The sequence below is a fragment of the Dendronephthya gigantea genome, unplaced genomic scaffold (assembly GCF_004324835.1).
Source record: "Dendronephthya gigantea isolate DGI-Jeju-01 unplaced genomic scaffold, DenGig_1.0 000009F, whole genome shotgun sequence".
Classification (NCBI taxonomy): domain Eukaryota; kingdom Metazoa; phylum Cnidaria; class Anthozoa; order Malacalcyonacea; family Nephtheidae; genus Dendronephthya; species Dendronephthya gigantea.
The window spans coordinates 1374356-1394844 of NW_021163019.1; the positions used below are offsets into that span (position 1 = coordinate 1374356).

The 20489-nt window shown below is 35.6% G+C and overlaps 1 protein-coding gene across 3 annotated transcripts; it reads right to left on the reverse strand.

The window, feature by feature from the left end:
* Positions 1-433: 433 nt before the first annotated feature.
* LOC114517723 lies at positions 434-20265 on the reverse strand. Of its 3 annotated transcripts, XM_028537532.1 has the most exons (3): positions 20235-20265; positions 19881-20131; positions 434-1427 (listed from the first exon to the last, which is right to left on the reverse strand). In XM_028537532.1, exon 3 carries the CDS (start codon positions 1402-1404, stop codon positions 568-570), a length of 837 nt encoding a protein of 278 aa, XP_028393333.1. In that variant the 5' UTR covers positions 1405-1427; positions 19881-20131; positions 20235-20265; the 3' UTR covers positions 434-567. The 3 variants fall into 3 exon arrangements, with proteins under 3 accessions (XP_028393333.1, XP_028393332.1, XP_028393334.1); XM_028537531.1 differs by lacking the exons at positions 19881-20131; positions 20235-20265 and adding an exon at positions 5697-5899; XM_028537533.1 differs by lacking the exons at positions 19881-20131; positions 20235-20265 and adding an exon at positions 3262-4780.
* Positions 20266-20489: the final 224 nt, after the last annotated feature.

Here is a 20489-nt window from a genome sequence, read left to right on the forward strand (position 1 = left end):
GTCTTTTGCGGAGGTGTTAAATTTTTCTGGGAGTTTTTGCTCATCCGGTTTTCCTTCCGCTTCGTTAAGAGCTTTCGTAACTAGCTTCACGTTTGGACAAGAATAAAACCTAGCCCGCTCTCGCCGGCGGTTGCGCCTGGCGCGGGTCTTTCTCACCCGAGTTTTAGGGATGTTCACGCGGTTTCTATCGGCACCGCTTAAGCTGTCCGTATCAGAACTAAACGTGCCACGTTTGCGGATAATCTCAGTGTCCGTTAGTAGATTCTCGACGGAGCGCGTGGCGCGCAATTGTTGCTTAGGCGACAGACTGTTCGTTTCTATAAGGGCCAGCTTGTACCAGGCGCTGAGCTTTTTCTGAACGAGATCAGACTTTTCTCCAATCGTATCAGTTCGATCGCGGGGCTGGGGTTCTAGTGTTTCCACTTGCCCCGCGTTGTTTTATTCGGCGGCTCTGGCGCCAGCTTTTTCCTACCGGATTTACGGACCTGGGAGTTTCCTCCGACACTTTGGATCGTATCGAACGACGGTCGAGGGGTTGTTCTCGGGGTGCGTTGCTCTTTGGGCAAACTACCGTTGCTGGTCTGATGCTTCGGCGTACGCGGCGTTCTCGTTCTGCGCATTCATGGAAATTACACCTGGCGTTATTTTCCCCTTTGCAGGTTTCTTGGATTTGTGTCGTTTCAAGCTGAGCGTCGAAAAGAAGCTTCGCCAACTGGACGTCTTCTTTTTGCCAGTTTTTGGCCGCCTTCGTCGGTGAAATAGTAGAAATCTTGACCGCTTTTGACTCCCTTCCGTCTCGTTCAAATGACCATCCTCCTCTTCGTATTCCGGCAGCGAGAAATGTCGCCTGACTTCCTGGTGTTGACCAGTTACAACCTGGAGCTCAGCTTCAGTATCCGATGCGAACAATCGCTCGCCCGATAAAGTTTTATCCACAGTTTCTTTAGCCGGTGAAGGTTTTTCCAAAACCGGTTTTCTCGCTTCTAAAACCGGTTTTCTCGCTTCCAAAACTGGTTTTCTCGAATCCAGGACCGGTTTTCGCGGTGTGGTTTTCAGTGGAACAACGTTCATATTGTGGTCTCGCCATGGTTTTTTTGGGTATTTCTCGCTGTGGTATCTACGAAATCTGGGTTGGCCGTTCAAGTCCTCCGAAGATTTGGCCGTGTCCGTATCGTTGCCGCTTCCACCAGAGCGGGCTTTCCTCTCAGTCGTACCCATGCCGCCGTTGTTTCGACTCTTTTTTGGTACCAGTCCCTGTAACGCGGCATACAGATCATCAATGTCTTTAACCGTAGCTTTGGCACGAGTTTCCAACTCGCTCACATTTAGAAGAGACTGTGATTGGGTGACTGTTTTGTGGAGGTTAGTCACACCTAAATTACGTCCGTGTCTTTGTTGGGCCATGATGTGCCGTCTAGTTTTGGCAACTGAAAGGGAAATAAAGGAATATGTCATTATATAGGATGCTATTAGGTCATAACTCTATTTACTGCTGTTGTGTAACTGATGAAAAATCTTACTCTACGATTATACAAAGGAGTTGGCAAGCGTGCATTTCAGAATAAGTTCGAGAATGGTTGTGGTCGGAAATATTCTAGTGAAAAGCGCATTGACGTCAATTGGTGTTTCTTTCCTTGTTTTCCAAGTCACAATGAATGTGCACACATGCTTAGAATGTGCACAAGTGCAATATTCTCCTTTCCAGACGTGCAGTTAGGAACATACTTTGTTTACCGCTGCATGCAAAGATCTGTATTTGATCTACGTGGCTTAATCTGATCTCCCTGCACAGCTCCACGGTTTAGGGCTGCGCAAACCAAATTTCTTTAGCTTAAGGAAAAAGCGTAAACAAAGTCAACTATTTTTTAAGCTAAAGAATATATCTCTATTCTTGTACATTTCTTATTTTGAGTGTCCACTGTAGATAAAGGAAAATTGATTTGAAATGATGCATATATCGGCTTTCGCAATTTTTGTCAGAAAGATTTCTTAGCTATGTTGAGAATCTTTTTAAAAGCTAAACAATTAAAAGCTTTTTATTCTTACTTAAGTTTATCACAATGTCTTCTTAAGATTGGCCAATACAAAGTGAAAGATTGCAAAAATATATCTTCTATAGTTAATTGTTTAAAAGTCGCACTTTGAGACCATTTCGGGGCTTGTTTTCAAAGGTTTAGTAGATCTATTCAGCATTCTTCGCAGCTTTACAGATTTTGAACAGGTTTTAAGACCCATGAGATCCTTTGACCATAGTTGGGCTTTTAGTAAAAACATAAAAATAAGCTTTAAGACAGCATAATTGTTTGTTCTCTTACTATATATAATTATAAATCAATTTCAGAACCATTAAAGCTCCAAAAATTATATAAGTTTATAATTAAAATTTTAATTGCATGCTGTATTTATACGAAACCAATAGTAACTTGGCCTATAGCTATATTCTAAACTGAACTTTAGGTGATATTTTTAGTGGTTTTATGAGGTCATTATTGTTTAGAGCGCGCATTAATTAATTTTGTTTGTCAGTTTTGCAACACTCAGGTTGCCCTACGATACTTAAAGTTATATATACTCAATTGTAGCTGTACTGAAGAATGATCTTTTTAATCAAAGAGAGGTATATTTGAACGCAGGACGTAATCCCTTTGAACATACATACATAAAGAATTTCTTTAATATATATTGGTATTTTTGCTAATATTTTTTGCTGATAATGTCTAACTCGACCAGAGAGGTACAGGGAAATTATATCATTGATCTGCTAGATGTTACATTTTTCTAATCAAGATCTTAATCGTGTTGCAAGCATATTATTAATTTGAGAGTCGATTTGACGTTATGACAACTAGGCAATGTTTTCTGCAATTGTTTAAAACCCAGGGATACGCGGCTCGTTTTTTTCGAATTATGCAATTGGAACGGCTGATGCTCTTTTTTTTCGAATTATGACCGATGCTTCGAATCTATAAGATTTTAACTCCATCTAAACCATGAATTTTACCGGATAATGTTTGGCAAAATTCTTCCAGCAAGTGCATGACTTCTCGCGGGTACAATTTAGTTTATATTTGCTGAATATTGTTGCACTTACTATACCATGAAATAATGTTACAATAGTTGAAGTTAGCCCTCGTTTTAAATAGCTACTTGTTGCAAAATTCGTAAGAGAAAATACACATGCATATAATTTATATGATATATCTCTGTATGTAATATAGAATTTCCTGAAGACAAACCATCTTTGCGTACATATGAAGTTACCTTGATTGTTTTTTTCTTCGTCAGCAGCGAAATATTGTCTCAATTAAGTAACAAGTGCATCTTTCGCAAATTCAATATGCATCACGCAAAAGTCGTAATTGCGTCAAATTCCATGCGTGAAATTTCCCACAGAACCAGCGTTGTGTATAACGAAGCGAGTTTTAATCATGAAATGAGCATATTTTAAATTGCACCTTCGCTATATTGCTTTGACTTTCGCTCAAAAACATCTTAAACGTAATATTGTTACCAAGGATCTGGCAAATGTTTATCAAGGTCTCTATCGCTTTGTCTGTGATATTGCAGCCCATGACGAGCACTCTTAAAGAGTAGAATTAGAAAATTTCTACTTATGTATATAGATTTCCATAGTGCGAGCATTTGAACTTGAAAGATTCCCATGCAAATGCCACCACATACAGGTTTACAGTACGCTTGGAAAGTCTCCGAGGTGAAAATATGTATTTATGGTAAATAAGCAGTCATTACTCGAAGTAATTAATTCAAGCAACCCCTCGCCAGTCGTGTGAAAAGAGCTCCCCTATATTGCTTTAGTATCACATTGCATGCTTCGGGTTTCGATTAACATAACTATTTGTAACGCGTGCTGTCGACTGTATCATGTGCGAATACACTGTACTGTTGTGTTTCGTTTGCCCTAATTTGTTGTTTATTGATCGTTTATCCTTTGTTAGCCATATTGTTTGGCTTTTATGGCCCACACCGACTCATTAGATATCTCCATATACGGTCTCACCGGATGAATACATGGATATAACATGATTCATGCACCAAGTGAAATGCACTGAAATCAAATTGAATGTAAAACGTGTTTATGGAAAAACGAATTTTACTGCAGCTATTTTGATTGCCAGCTAAAATCATAGCGAAGTTATTCAATACATGCACGACTCACATAGCTCAGCTCGACCTCGTACTGTTTGTTTATAGAAATTTTATTTAGTAAAACATGTAGGTAGATAAGAATTTCAAGGAAGATTTAAAAGTCAAGCGATGACGTTATCTTTACTACTTTGAATGACAAATGTTTTCCGAGGCTATCTACTTGATAACAATGAAATTCCTCTCTTCATATAAACGTTTTTCTTTGACAGGCGATAAACTTTCCTTGACGACCGCAAAACAATCACATTCCCCTGTCTAATGGCTTGCACTGCTATTTAAAAGTTCCCCGACACGGAAACATGACGAGACTAGTTGTCAGCAGTAAACTGTGGTACAGGATTCCCCTAAATTCCAGCTTATTCGTGCGTCATTGCACGAATTGAAGATTTATCGTGTTATAGCATGTCATGTTTCATGTAGATCGCGTTTATGAAACCACTCGAGAAAGAATTTTGGAATTGGAACAATTGGTTGTAATTGTAGTTATTAAGTTGTAAAAGTATGAAATTGTTTTGTGTTCCCACATTTTGATACCATTCCAAGCATTTGCAACGCATGATTTTTACACTCGCAATTTTTCCCAGCCTTTTTATGATGTGGGAGTTTTGCATTATAAGCTGCTTAACTTAACACTCAATTGCTTTTACCTCACATGGTTTTTGCTAGAAGCATTGAATAATATATATGCTCGTAAAATGCTATCAAATAACGATAAATTAAGTGGTTCCCACGCATGTGTATATGTGCACCTCATACCTACAGTCTGCAAGACACTGAAGAGATTTTCACTGTCAATATTAGGAAACTTGTAAGCGAGAATATTTTGTGTGCATGAACGCATGTATTAACTGCTTAATTGATAAATCTCCATTCTCGAAGTTAAGTTTGTGACCTAATTAATTGGGCTATATATAGTACATATTAGTATATAGCAGGTTTCCCCACTGATTCTTAAAGCTTCTCTACAAAAGCGACAAAACCGATGTATTTATATGTTCGAATTTTGGTGGCGAACTTTATCTCGGTTTTTTATTTCATTGAATGATGTATAAATCTGTTTGTGATTTGCCGTCCGTTGCATGCTATTAATGTAATGGTTTGTGATTCTGCTTTGTCTGTTCATAAAAATATCAAAACAATGAGATTTGCTTCTGTCTGTGGTGTGCTAAAATCCTTCTAGATTTTTTACCAAAATAGAAAAAAATTTACATCGCATAATAATATATCAACCGCGAAGTCATATATCATATATTCCAAGTACATACAGATTTATAACAGAATTTTATACATAAACCCTGACCACAGTATTCGGTATATTTATATAATGCATCTTAGAAGGATGGATTGCTTTCTTGCGGTTAAACCATCTCAAAAGTCCTTACAAATCGAGTAAGGAACTCTAGTATACATTATACTGCATGGTTTTGAAAATGCCTTTTCGAGAATTTCAGCAAGGCTGAATTTTCAATTTTTAACTCGTAGTTCATATTCTATGCTATTTGATATTAACTTATTAATCGTGTACATACCCGTCTCTCTAGCCATGATCAGAAGTTCTTTATACAAATTACTCGAAGTGTTTATCATTTAACTTCGTAAATAAGTTTGTTCCTTTAGGTGTACTGATATACCACGGAGCATCTATCAGCATCGTGTGTGTATACACTTAGAGTCTTTTGAGATTGTTGCTATATTATTCAGAGGTTAGATACTTTGGCATTGACCTCTTAACCGGAAGGGTCTCTTAAGAATTGTATTCCATTACGTAAATACGAGGGTGGAATTAATTTCGGGCTCGTAGAAGATTCATTAAATAGTTGAAATAAATTCTTTTAGCTCATGATCTAATGTAAGAATATGCTTTGTATAAGAGACTCTTGAATCTTGTAATCAGATGGAGGTGCCATCGCAGCTGAGGAAAAACTGTTGATCAACGCAATGAAGTTCGATTCATTGTAAAGTTTATTTTTTTCCCTTATGAAGTATGATAGGTTTCATCGATTGTTCATTAAGTGCGTTTTTATAGCCTATTACGCGTGTTTAATCGGCAATAGTCTTTGTGTAAAAGACTTTTAAAACTGGTGAACACCCGCGACAAGAGCTAATTGAAGATTTTATAAACATGGAACCATTGTTTCTGATGTTCCTCAGTTGTAAAAACAGAACCTCGTGAAAAAACGTAATAATATATATCTATATATTTCAAAGAATTCATGTCTGAGCTAACCTGTTCGGTATGAATAATTCGCCACCAAATCACTTTAATGTTTTTAATTCTATCGTAGTTATAAATTCAGGGGTTTATTAAAAGCCCTAATCCTTGGAATCTATACGCGGAGTCAAACTTATGTTTTGCGTAGGGCGTAGGCATATATACTAGTAATTTTATTTCCTTTTTATCAAGAGAAGAGTTCATTGTTTTTCTATGCATATATGTATATAGCATATTGTTGGGAAGAGGTTGATTGTTAAGGATGCTTATGGTGGTTTTAATCGGACATATATGTATGTATACGCACTCAGGAAGCCCCGGAACATTGCGTTTGAACCCGAAATAGCTTCAGTCAAAAGTATTACGCTTAAGCCATTAATTATAAAGACGTTTTTCGCATTTATAAGAGACCCAGAGAGCAACAGCTTACGGTTATTGTGCATTTACACACAATGACCTAAACATCTTCAGGGAGGCATATGAAAACAGACTAAAAGAATTGTTTCAGTCAAGGAAAAACGCTTAGGAAAGCTAGCAAAAGACTCTAATCGATATTCTTCAAGCTGATAAACATTTTTAAAAACATTTACTCTTTTCTAGTTCCATACAATATATAGTTTAAATCTATGTATATACATGTACTGCTGCTATGATTAAGCAAAATTGTCGGCGGTTTAATAGTTCTAAAATAGGCTTTAAATTTGTATTTTCTGTGCCAAACTGCTTATTAAAATATTTTTACCACTGTTAAGGATAGAGGATTCTTTGTGCAGTTCGGTCATCTATTTCCGATCGCTGAAACATTCTTGCGCCAAATTATATGATGTAAAAAAGGTATTGATATTAATAAATTTGGGTGTATATGCATCAACATGATTTAGCAGTACCTAGGTATTTAAATTTATCCAAAATTTAGCTGGAAATTGGTTGAGAACATATTTGTACGAATTGCCTATCACAGTCAGTTTTATGATATGAATTTAGCTATGGCACACGTAATGAATTTTATTACTATAACCTTATAACACGCAAGAATATTTACATTATTTATGTATATTGTTTACATGCAATTAATTTGTCTCAATGACGAAAATCAATCGTTGCATATCTTGTCCCAGGCATCGTGATAAAGTTGAAAAACAGCACGGTATTGCGACATTCGTGTCTTCGGAGAATTTTCGGAGGAGGTCGGAATAATGATCTCTGACGTATGACATGCATAATTGGGTGAACTATGAGTGAACTAAGCAAATTTTTAAAATTCAGAAAATCGTTAACATGCGTTATGTTGCCCACAATAACAAGAATGTAAATAACACAGATAATCGTCGGGGAAACTGACATTGATGCAAATCAAGGCCAGACCTGATCATGAAATAGGAAATAGTTTATATCAGTCAGTTTCAATGAAGACGTATATTAGACAAAATGTTGTTCATAATTTCTGTAATAATTTCATGTTCAGTGAATCCTAAACACACGAATTTAATCCTCGAGATTAGGTTAGGTTTAGCGTTTAAAACCTAATCCTATCCTTATCTGAAGGATTAAATTCGTATATTTATAAGATTTACTGCATTTGGAATTATAACCAAGATTTCATAAACTTGCCTTTGCAACATAACTAGCGGAGAGAGAGAAGATACTCAAGGAAATTCTCAGGGAAATTATCTGAAGCTGTTTTGTAAAAAACTTGTCAAATTACCGCACGTAATACAAGCTAATCTATCAAGGCTGTTTGCTTACCCGTAGCTATATCAATTTTTCCTATTACTCAATGGGTTTGATGGCTTTCTTTATAACGAACGTTTGTTTGAGGTTTTTAAGTGGGTAAAAAGTGAGTGTTATAGTGTTGTAAACATTGTTGTAATTAATGGTTAATTCACTTATACCGCAAGTAGTAGACCCTATACGTGAAAATTTTTGTGGTTGGCTGAAGTGATTTTAAATATTTAAAACATGACCAGCGTACGTGTGTTTTATTGATCTGACAGGATATGTAAACTTGTAAACAACCACGATTAGATATTTGCTAATGCATTTGATATTTCCATTCGACGTGTTCCTATTTCGAAATACCATTGGAATATTTCATTAGGTAATAATGGATCATATCAGAAAAGGTTTCATAAGATTATTTTGCTTTGTGTTATTTTTGCTCTAATCTCTGGGCGGTCAATCGTGCCTGTTATGCCAGTGAATCCACAAGACCGCCTTTAGGGAGGAACACTTTGCTTAGCACTTGAATGGTTTTAAATATAAGTTTATTTAACTCAGGACAGTAATTCGTGAGCTCTGAAACCTCAAGAAATACGCGAGGAATGTCACTCTGTAAAAATGAGTTTGAACTTGTATAAATTTTGGAATTTGTATCCGGAAGATTTTGTCGTTTTTTTGATGATGTTTTTATGATTTTAAGATTAGATAAAAAAATAACTTGACTTATTTGGATTAAGACGATCTCTTGACGTAATATCCACTTGATTATTTTATCTATTATTCCTATCTGCAAATCAATGTTAAGTTTGTTTTTGTAAATTTTGCATGAATACGGTCCACTGTAGTTCGCAAAGGTTATTGTGGCAAGCCTGTTTTGCGTGCTTTAATTGTCAGGAAACTCACGGAAAAGTTTAAGTAATAAAAATTTTATCATGAATGAAACTAAAATAAGATAAGATAAACACATCCTGGTATTTATCAAACACCAGACAATCTAGAATTTTTATTACTTCAGGGTTCACACCTATACGATTGAAGCATCTTGTTTTTCTAAGAAACGCCTCGATGACCTCAGCGAGGTATGCTTTGACGTCTTAATCGTTATGCAAATACTGATGTATTGCACAACTATCTTCAAATTACGTCATTTCGTCTTGAAACGAAGCCGATTATCCGGCGACGTATATTCGGGTGTGTTCGACAATGCTCGGAGCTCTGACGTAACACATTACTCGTTCTGTTTTGAAAAGGAAACTGTAGCCTACTTGTAAACTCTTCAGCAAATTTTCGATATTTTGCTTTCCGTAAACCTAGTCTTGACAAGTCACGTACGTTTGACACTTGAGACATCTTCAGATGGCTTCGTTACAAACTGTTATATTTTGGGTATTTTTTAAACTATATAGACTTCCTGAAAGATAGCTATAAAGATAGCTGTAAAGGTCTCGATGTTTCAAGAAAATATAGAGCAAAAGACTTCTTTGTATTCCTGCGGTAGACTATAACAAACTTGTATGTATTTTGTTCATGATTGATACTATTTTGCAACACAGGCGACTGGGTTGTATATATTTAGCCACAACCACAACACTTATGAGATCGCTGCATGTGGATCGAATACAACAGTCAATGCACGGAGGCAAATATTTTAATAAATTTTAACAAGATGGCGGGCCAATCTTATAACTGATGCATTGGGGGAGTAAGTTAGAATCAGAGATTGTCTAAGTCGAGAAAATGAAGGTCGAAGTTCATCTACACCAGAACAAACCCACTACATACGATTCACATGATTAAACATTCATATTTTTTAAATTTTCTCGACCGATAATGTTCAATGATTTTCTAAGATTATACATGTTTATTCATGATTGAAAGTGAGCATAGCAATAATAATAATACTTATCTTTGAATTGATTATTTGTATAATCTGTATAGTTTAATTCAGTGGAAGAATTTTAGATGAATTCTTGAACTGAATCTGAGAATATCAATATTGATGTCTATTTTCCAATTAAATTTCTGGTACAGTTAACTGGATTGAGTTCGTATAATACTATTTGGGATATAATTCATGATTAAGAGTAAGGAATACTAGTATTATTCAAATAAAGTACGGTTAGGTATGCTTACCAATTTTAGACATCCTTAAGATTCTAGAACGGTTCCTCCAGAGCCCAATTCTACCAACAGCCCGAAAATTGGGCATGACGAAAATTGACAGTCAATGTTATATAATTTAATATAACAGTGTGATTATTTTTTATCCTTGGGAATTTTTAAATCTTTAACTAATTTTACAGGATATATGTATATTTCCTGATACGATCCGTGTCAACACAATGTCGCTCTTCTTAGTGTGTCCAGTTCGAGTTTTCGTCGCAACAAAGAGAGCTATGTTGCTCACATGATCCTTATACATGATATTTGTTTGGCCAAACCCATGCATTACATTAAAAACAAAAATGATTATGATATTGTAAACAATACGGGAACCTTTGACATTATGAGTGGGTCCCGTTGGTTTGACTATTGTTGTTGTTAATATCTAGTTCCTTTATTTATGATGGGTGTATAGTTTATATGCATGAACGTGCCGGCATTATCATGAATACGCCAGACATCGCCTATACGATCTGGTGACCCACAACGCATGGCAACTATATGGGCATTTTGTTTACGATTGTTGTCTGTTTAAAAGGAATACAAATCCCGCCTAAAAGGCAGTTAGTTCTATAGTTTTATCAAGGTGTATATTTAATACACCTTGATAAAACTATAATAATACGCTCTACGATCATAATCATACGCTATACGATCTGGTGATCCCACAACGCATGGCAACTATATGGGCATTTTGTTTACGATTGTTGTCTGTTTAAAAGAAATACAAATCCCGCCTAAAAGGCAGTTAGTTCTATAGTTTTATCAAGGTGTATATTTAATACACCTTGATAAAACTATAATAATACGCTATACGATGATAATCATACGCTATACGATCTGGTGATCCCACAACGCATGCATGGCAACTATATGGGCATTTTGTTTACGATTGTTGTCTGTTTAAAAGGAATACAAATCCTGCCTAAAAGGCAGTTAGTTCTATAGTTTTATCAAGATGTATATTTATCACACAGAGCGTGTGGAAACATACTAATATTGAAAAAGTTGGGGTTTTTTTACAAAGCCTTTTGTATCAAAAGGATATCCGCGGTGTTGGAAAGCTTCTTGTTATGACGATAAAAATTGTTGATCGATTAATTTTGTAATAACAACGAAATTTTCGAAAAGCCCAAGCCCTATAGTTTGCAAGGTTTTCTGCGTGTAGTCATGCAGTTGGGCCTGTTAAAGCGACGTGAAAACGTGAGGCGTGTCAGAGTCCATTCATAACTTTCAGGGGTTTTACGCTCCGTAGCGCAATCAAACGCTTCTGCTTACATTTTTATCTGTTATAATGATGACAATGGTGACGATGTTCTGTCTGGCTGGTCTGCATCTAACAAAATATTATTTCTTTGCTATGCATCTAAGTAAATATAAACTAGGGATGGCGTATCTATAGTTTATCATTGAGATTTGTATAAACTTTTATATCAGTGCGTGGTATAATTGTAATGAGCTAAGCTGATCGTTGCGCAAAATTAGGCAGAATTCGACTATCTATATCCAGGGAACTCCATTCCAAATAAAATTATGCGCTAAAACTACTATATGCTTTGTCTTTACCATTATATTTCTGATAATACAGTGTATATCCATAACAGCTATGGATTTCGCCAATTTTTTAAAAGCTTTACATTTTTCCCGAGAAAGCAAATTATATATTTTACCTTAGCTTGAGATCTATTTGTCAGAGGCTTGTGGTCACTTTAACTTGAATTATCATATTGTTTCTGAATAAGTTTGACCATGCAAACAGTATAAAACTGTTTGTGATCATTTCCATCATTGTTTTATGTCAATCCGATTATCCTGTATATCTGATATGTGATCTAAATTCTACAAAGCGCGATGGGTGCGTTCCCATACATATAAAATTACACTTCAGTTGGACATGTTTGCATGATTGAATGAAGATAACATTAGATTTGTGGGAAGTGAGTTGGTTTTTATGTTCCAAATTGACTCAAAGAACGGTTATTTAGTCACTAAAAGGTCGAATTTGGCAACAAAATTGACAGTAAATGACAAAAAGGTCGTTTTTTCAAACATTAAAAGTATTAGTGTAATTACAAAGGTGATTATTTAAAATTCTGGCCTGTGATTGGTCGAGCGACCTCGGATTATCACGTGATAATCACCTAAACAGACTTTCAAAATGGCGCCGACTCAGTTGTTTTGTTAGTCAGTAATTTTGAAGAAAACACTGTGCCTGAAGCAGCGAAAGAAGCGAAAAAAATGGTCTAAAATTAATTTCGAGCTTGAAGACAATGTTGTGGAACGGTGCTTAAACTTTTTTTTTTTTTTTAAACTGAATTATCGAAATATTTGTCTGCGTTTTTCAAGTAAAATGTACTTTCTACAACACTGTTTAGTTTTTTCAAATAATCACTTTTGTAATTATACTCGGTGACTTGGTCACCTTCGGCTTCGGCGAATAATTGTTAAATATAAAGACTTTACAGAAAGGAAATCTAGACGGGAAATAACACTAAATCACTCTCAGAAGTCTGTCCAAGCGCTCTTTACAACTTAAACTACAAAGTACTCTACCACGGAGTGTCTGAAAAAAAGCCAAAGCGGAAATGAACAGACTTTTGTGCAGGATAAATTGGGTTTAATTGTTTAATCTTTACGTATTGTATGAAAGAGCAGTTATTCAGCCTTCCAATAAAATCCTCATTTTTTAACAGCAAGAAATGATTGAGTACTTAAAATTAAAAAATAGTGATCGAAATAGAATGCAGATATTTGAATTTATTATAACTTGTGCGTGTATGAACCAATAAGAATGTCTATTCAATTTCAAACGCTGGGAGAATGTGCTTTTATGATTATTTAGATATGACATAAAAAGCTATATAACGTATATTTTCCATGTTCTATGTAAGAATCAAATCGCCATACATTCTGATTCAAGTTTGGTTTTCTTTCTTTTGAGAAACAGCCATTATATACATGACTAAACCGCCGTCAAAACACAAAATGAATTCAATAGAGATAATATCTTGTGATTGTATGTCTGTTGGGCGACGTTCAACTATGTTGTTTTGGCGTTTTGTCGGCAATTTTGTTTCAGACTTCCGTAGACGTTCTGGACAATGCACAAAAGGCTTTCAAAGCGTTTAATCAACTATCATTCCATCAAGATTAAAGCGTCTCCAATATTATACCGCTTTTAGATGACATGCATACACGTTTTCGTTCAGTTGGCGAGAATTTAAACGTTATAGAAACGTTATAGCATCAAATTTGACTGTTCATGCATATATATAGTCGTCGAAACTACATTACAGTTTTATGATCATGCATTAATCTTTGTGTAACAACTAAAAAAGTTTTCTCCAAAAGTTCACTTACTTAAAGTCAGACCGGATCTCAAAATTGTGTTTTCGCCAAACTATGCTATTTCAGCTTTTTTTTATATGAGCCATTTTTTTTATATGAGTCCTCCGTCAGACCGAATAACAGGCTTAGGAAACTGGACAAAGATTGGAACGAACTATGGGCAAAGAACTCAGATAATAAGCTTCGCTTGCATGTTGGGAAATCGTCGATTTCCATACATGAATGTCCGCATATTTATGTATAACATTTTTGGCGTAGATTATGTCAATGTCTTTGATTTTTCGGCATCTTGGTAAAGTTGACATTAGGGGGTAATAATTATATAACTGTGATAATATCAACTTAATTCAAGTTTTAGTTTGTATACGTATATATGAATATCTTCTTGCTCAGTTTTAATCATGTGATTTCCACGTATCTCGCTGTTTGTATTCGACACATCATGGCCAGTGTGGGTGTGCAAGGGCACACTGCCAGTCATCTTCTGAAGTACGTCACATGCATTTGTCGGGCGGGCTTTGCACAACCTACGCGCATTCTTTCGTTCCCGACTGCGGATGTGAGTCATAATTTGCATTTAGGGCTTGCATAGCCCATGATGCTGCATGCATATATAATTTCAGAATTGACAATATTCTATATCCTAAAAACGTGCTATTTCTCTCTGAAATTACGCTGCATTTAAGGGCTATTTTGCATAGATATGGATCAACTATATATATGGATGAACTTGCTATATGCAATGGATTTTCGTCAGACAGCTTCTTGCAAATTACAAGATGAAGTTGTTGAACCAATACGAACTAGAAATGAACTGATGTCAATATTTGGTATCGTCAAATTAGTTTACATAATCCTCTGTCGCAGACAATGTTGAAGAAAATCTCTGATAAGGAATATAGACATAGAATGACATCCAAAGTGAAAATTGATTCAGCGATGCAATATATGATGCTAATTCTTATAAAGCTAATTTAAAATCAGCTTTTATAGTTTGTATATACGCAAGGATATTAAAAGTTAAAATCCGAGAGATTCTACGTCAACTGTCGCCATAGTGGCTTTCTTTAGTCAAAGCATTTTAAACACAATGAACGATTATCGTTCAAGTATTTATTGAGTTCAGTGGTAAGTGGTTAGACCACGGTAATTATTTTCCGGTCACTTTCTTCCGCATTTTAATCAGACTATATCATGCATTTGTTAGTTGACCTTCACGCAACCTACGCAATGTTTAAAAGGATATATATTTATACCAGTAATACCACGTAATTTTTCAAGACATTGTTATACCTTTTTGTCGCTATAGTAAGGTTTTTCCTTAACATAGTTTAGATCATGCTTATGTTTATTTTCCTATCACGCTTTGTTTTGTATACGATAAAAACGGTCAGACTGGTCCTGTTGTATTTCAGTACAGACAGATTAATAATAGTATTTTGCGGTGTTTCAAAAAAACTTCGCATTCAAGTATATATATCGTTATTTACATCTGCCTAGCACGAAAAATGCTGTTCCACGGCTATATATATTCTTCTTAACGAAATACTCCATTTCAATTTAAAATATGACCGGCTGAACCAGTTTTAGCCGCGTTTAATTGAAAGATCAGGGAATTTTTTCTACTGCATGGGGTTGGGTGTGCAAAGGAGCGATTTTTTTCATGGGAAACGGACTTCCTCAAAGACGTATATGCTAGGTTTAAAAGGAGGCAACCCTTGCAAGGCGCCACCACGCAGGTTGTCGCTAAGGGCAAATTGGCAGCTCTGGAACGTCGGAAGGACCTTGTTAATCATTTTTACCTCTTTCGTGTCGTGTGTTTGATGAGAAAATATATGCATGGCATTGTTTTTTTTATGGCAGACTGCATGTAATGACTCAGTGCCGGAAACATGCAAGTGTTCCTTTGTTTCGTTTGATGTCGCAATTCCAAGTTTTGAGTTATTGGTTGAAGACATAAAAATCTTAGAAAAGATGCATGGTTGCAGACTTGCAGACTAATTTTAGGCAAAAGAGTCGGAAAAAAAACTGCGAGTTATAATGTGTCGTATAAAATGTGGAAAATTTATGACCCCTGCATGAAAAGGTATGCAAATTTTGTATATATTCAATTTAACCGTTTTTTTGAGCCGAAGATATCAATCGATATACGTGACTTGATGGGTTAATGTAGCTGGCGTCTTAAATGTAATTCTCGGCCTATTGCTGCATGTCGGTGAAAATCGTCCGAATGAAACAATCTCAAAACTTCAACTTACATCGTCAGAATGAATAACCTTGCCTCGATGTATAACTGATCTATATATGCACAGTGTAGTAAGACAAGTACACTAAGACAGGTATATATCGTCACAAATTTATAATGATTCCAATTCGGTGGTTCACTATATGCGCAATTCAGGTTTATCATATCGATAACCTACACGCTGGCGGTCTAATAAACATCTCATCTGACCGTGAGAAAAACCTAAGACCTGAATCTTTGCCCAATTTCATCACAATAGTGTCTTCGATTACACTGTAAATTCAAAAGGGATTAAACTACCCCCAAACGATTATAGTTATGAGATCAAATTGACCACTCTTTCGGGGGTAGTCTTGCGCCCCTTTTGAATTTACAGAGCACTTTTTGCAAAACTAGTGTAAACTTGTAATTCTCTGATGAACTGAAATTTGGGCGTAAAATAATGTATATTTTCCAACTATATGTGTTTACCTACTCGACCCATATTTAGCCACACTCAGTTGCACGTCTTTCTATATGTGTTAAAGTCTGAATATACTAAAAGATAGGATGAAAAGTCTCAAGGAAATATGCAGTGGCATGTCCACCGATGAATTACGATTATCCGCGTGATGCCCGTTTAGAAAATTCTTCAATTTCCTGCGGGGATTTGTATTGGTGGTGCCCTGTAGCGAGTGGTAAGAATGTAAATTATGTTGCTGACAATTTGTACTGAGATCAATCTTTGTTACAGTTAATTGAGACAAATATTTAAAATAAACTTAATGACATTTCATAAAGGCTGAATCACCCTTTCAGAGTTTCGGTAATCATAATGGAAATTTTGCCAAGCCAAGTTCTTTGCACCCATTGTTCCAACCCGAAAGAATATTTCGGCATTTTCGTTCGTAATTAAGCAGTTCTACCATATCACTTAATCGCTCAAAAATTCTGTACATGCGTGTTTCTATATAGAGTACTCGTAAAGAATTTGAATTCAACCAGGGTTTATTTTAAAACACATATCGGCCTACAGTCCCAACAAATATTGTAGATTTACAGGTGCCATGCACAAAGCATTTCAGTGAAATTAATTTGAAAGCGAGATCAATTGTTTCAGATTATCACTTGATGTCCATCACAAATGATCACATCACCACAGCTGTAGCTCGTAATAGATAACTATACGCATTTACTTTTTTTTTCAAATCCTTTTCATGCAACCATATAGTCTTTTGATTTAAAACCAAAAGCTAGCCTATGTAATTCACACTCTCGTTAACATTGAAATGCCTTATTCTATGCCTTAAACTGATGTGGCTTCAAAATTGGGAAGTAAACACTCTCTGGAATGTTTGTAGCTATGATTATGGAATTAAAAGCATTATTAATAATAATTTTCTTCATTGTCCGTTTCGACCACTCCTAGTCGGTTGGATTGAAGTTATGCATGCCATTCTATATACGGCTCATATTTTTTCTGACAGGTAGTAGCTATGCATGCAGGCGATGTCGGGTTTTTTCGACGATCAAGTTAAAATTCAATACCTAGCTTTTGACTGCAATTTCGCAAATCTCCGGAGGAAATTATATTATATAACACCAAACTTTCGACGTTTAATTAAAATTATTTAAATAATGGATCATGTATGTGTAGAGCCGAAGCCAGTCTCTCCCATTGATATTAAAATTCCGCTCTGTTGCTTCTAGTTTTCAGTTCTGTCTAGAATTACAAGTTTTGGTTAATTGAATACAACGTTTAGATCTTCATGAGTTATAAATTGTTTAATGAGAGATATGCATGCCTTCTATCGGCATATAAATATGATTATATGTTTCAAAAATTGCATGGAATTCATGTAATGAATTTTAACCATGACTCTGCGAGATCCTTAAGAAATTTTATATTCGATTAGATAAAAAATATGTTGATATTATCGCATTTATATATCGTATCATGAATATAAGTGCATTAGAAGTGTTCAGAAATTATTCGTTCAGTAATGCAGTCAGTCAACAAAGAATGTTTTATTTCATATGTAATTCCAGGTAATTCCAATACTTATGTACCCGGAAGGTATATATAAAAGGGTTTAGTTCGTTGACATATGTACAATACCATAATTATAGCATGTTTAACCACAATTTTGCTCTTGAGGCAGACCTATGATGTTTTATTTTAGTCCCTTCTTACGTAATTTTCGTTTCATACTAATATGCTATAAGCCATCCCTTTTGCATTAATGAATCACTTCAATATTTCTTCAGGCTATAATCTATTTGCCGAGCAGTTTATCATTTTAAATCAATGAATATCGTCTGGCAATTTTCGTTCTAAATGCACTGCATGCATGTTTGTGTTCCTGGGTACTTGAGTTCGACCACAATTATATAGTTGTTGTTCAAAACCAAAGACTGCATGCGTGGGCCTGACTGGGCATGGATATAGCTGAAGAATAAAAATCAGTCTATTGATTCATTCACAGTTTGAACAATTTTATATGAATTTGAAGATTAAGTTCCTTTATTTGCACGAAATGTGTGAAAGACGTTCACATGCACTGAAACTGTTTGAACTTTTGAATTATATCCATGCATGCATGCATCGTTGGAACTGATAAAACACAGCTCTGGGCATAAAGCACCGCTCCATGCATATACGTCTTAATCATATAAGATCATAATTATAGTATCATCCAAGTAATCCATGCACCTTTTAGCACACAACTTGATCATAATATGACTGATTTTGCTATACTCGACCTTCGTATATAGACATGCATAAACCGATCAGTAATGTCCGGGTTTGCAATCATGCAGAGTTAAGATCAAGTTCCGCAACAAATTCATAACTTAATTGCATGACAATGAGTTAAAATTGTATTTATATATATACTAACTAAAATCAAATATGGTGTATACTTAAAGAAATGTAGCTATATTGGGTTTAACTGCATGTGTTTAACTTGAACTAGTTTATACCATTCTGAGAGTTGTAGATTCAGTATAAATTCATCTCATGCAGCATTTGCTTATCAAAATGGCCGCTACATTTGTTTTTCTTTTCCTCGTAAATTTATTTAACTTTGTAATCTTACATTTTATATTGTAGTTCAGCATGTTTCTGCAGTAATTGTATCGGTTTATCATTTAAAAGCTGTACGCCCTGAGCTTTGAGAGGCCCGTGAGTTTTGGAGCTTATATCGCTTATAACTCTTGTGTTGGCAATTTTTGTTCTAGCTAAATTAAGCAATGAAGTAATTAAGAGAGGTGGTAATCGTGGTAAATCTAATCCAGACCATCGATGTAATTTCATGCTAGCTGTACATTCTGGAATCCTGTTCGAGGCAACGAGTTATTTGACGTCTTATAACGGTGTCAGTTTAACATAAAAAACAAGTGATTTCACTCATAACTAAATTTTGTATAGCATTAAAAATATCTAGCGAACTAGTGATCAATCACTGCTTGCCATCAAAATGCATGCTCTTCGATCTAATACACGATAATTCCACGACAATACTGCATGTCGCATGGATCCTGAGTTTATGTATGTAGTATAGAGTCAATGTTTTCTCCATGCCCACAAAAGCTTTATATATAGTCACATAAACATCGCGCGTTCGAATAACTGTCTTAATTTTATTATATTTGTGTACAAACACATTGCTATACATGATTAAAATTAAGGCGAATAAACGAAGGGTACTGCAGTATAACGCTTCATACATGCAAGTCTTGTGAGGCCAATACATACATATCGACTTGGTCAATTTTTAGTAGCTCTCAGAAGCGAATGAAGTTCATCGTGATAGAATATCTCAGCGAATTACTGCATGAGCAACAGTGCATTTTGACTTATCAAGTCTTCATGATCGCAGATTTCGAAACAGTTCTTTGAGGAAACTGGAAAGATTTTAGCTTAAGAGAATCCGAAAAAAATGCGAGCCATATATCGCCCTTCGTGGTTTTTTACGGGCTTTAAGGCCGATCCTGCGCTAGGCTACATCATCATGTGAACATATTCAAGCAAGAATTACAACTCACCGGGTATGCTTCAGAATATGTCACGAATTTAGAAACTGTGCGATCTTTTCATCTCATATCTCCGTTGGTTCATTGATCTGGCGTTTTTCCGCCGAAGAATCTTTCTATTTCACGTAGTTTGTAGGCTTGGTCTCCTCGTTAAACTTCATATAACACAGATAGCTAGCTTTTAAATCGCTCCGTGATGTTAGAGCCGATATATCATTAGCCTTCCATGAGTAATCTTGCCATTTCTTGGCAGGAAATACACGCTATAAACGTACAAAAGGTTTTGAAATGAAGTCAATATTACTGCGAATGTAACACGTAAATCAAAGTTACTATTGACATAGAGTTTCAAGAGGTTTCCCTTACCAATGTGACGGAATTTTTGTCTTCGCTCAGCTCTGGTTTGGTATAATGTAACAATTTAACATAACAAAAGCTCAGTTCAAGTTTAAATTTGTTTTTCGGCCCTCTTGCTGTGAAATAGATTATAGGTTTCTCGCATTATGTATGCAGGCTTTTCTCCATTTGAATAGCGCGACACAATACTTCGTATAGCGCACTGACAGAGCTTTGGAAATGGTCACAATGGGTGCTATATGTTGCCGTCTCAATATTGAAGTG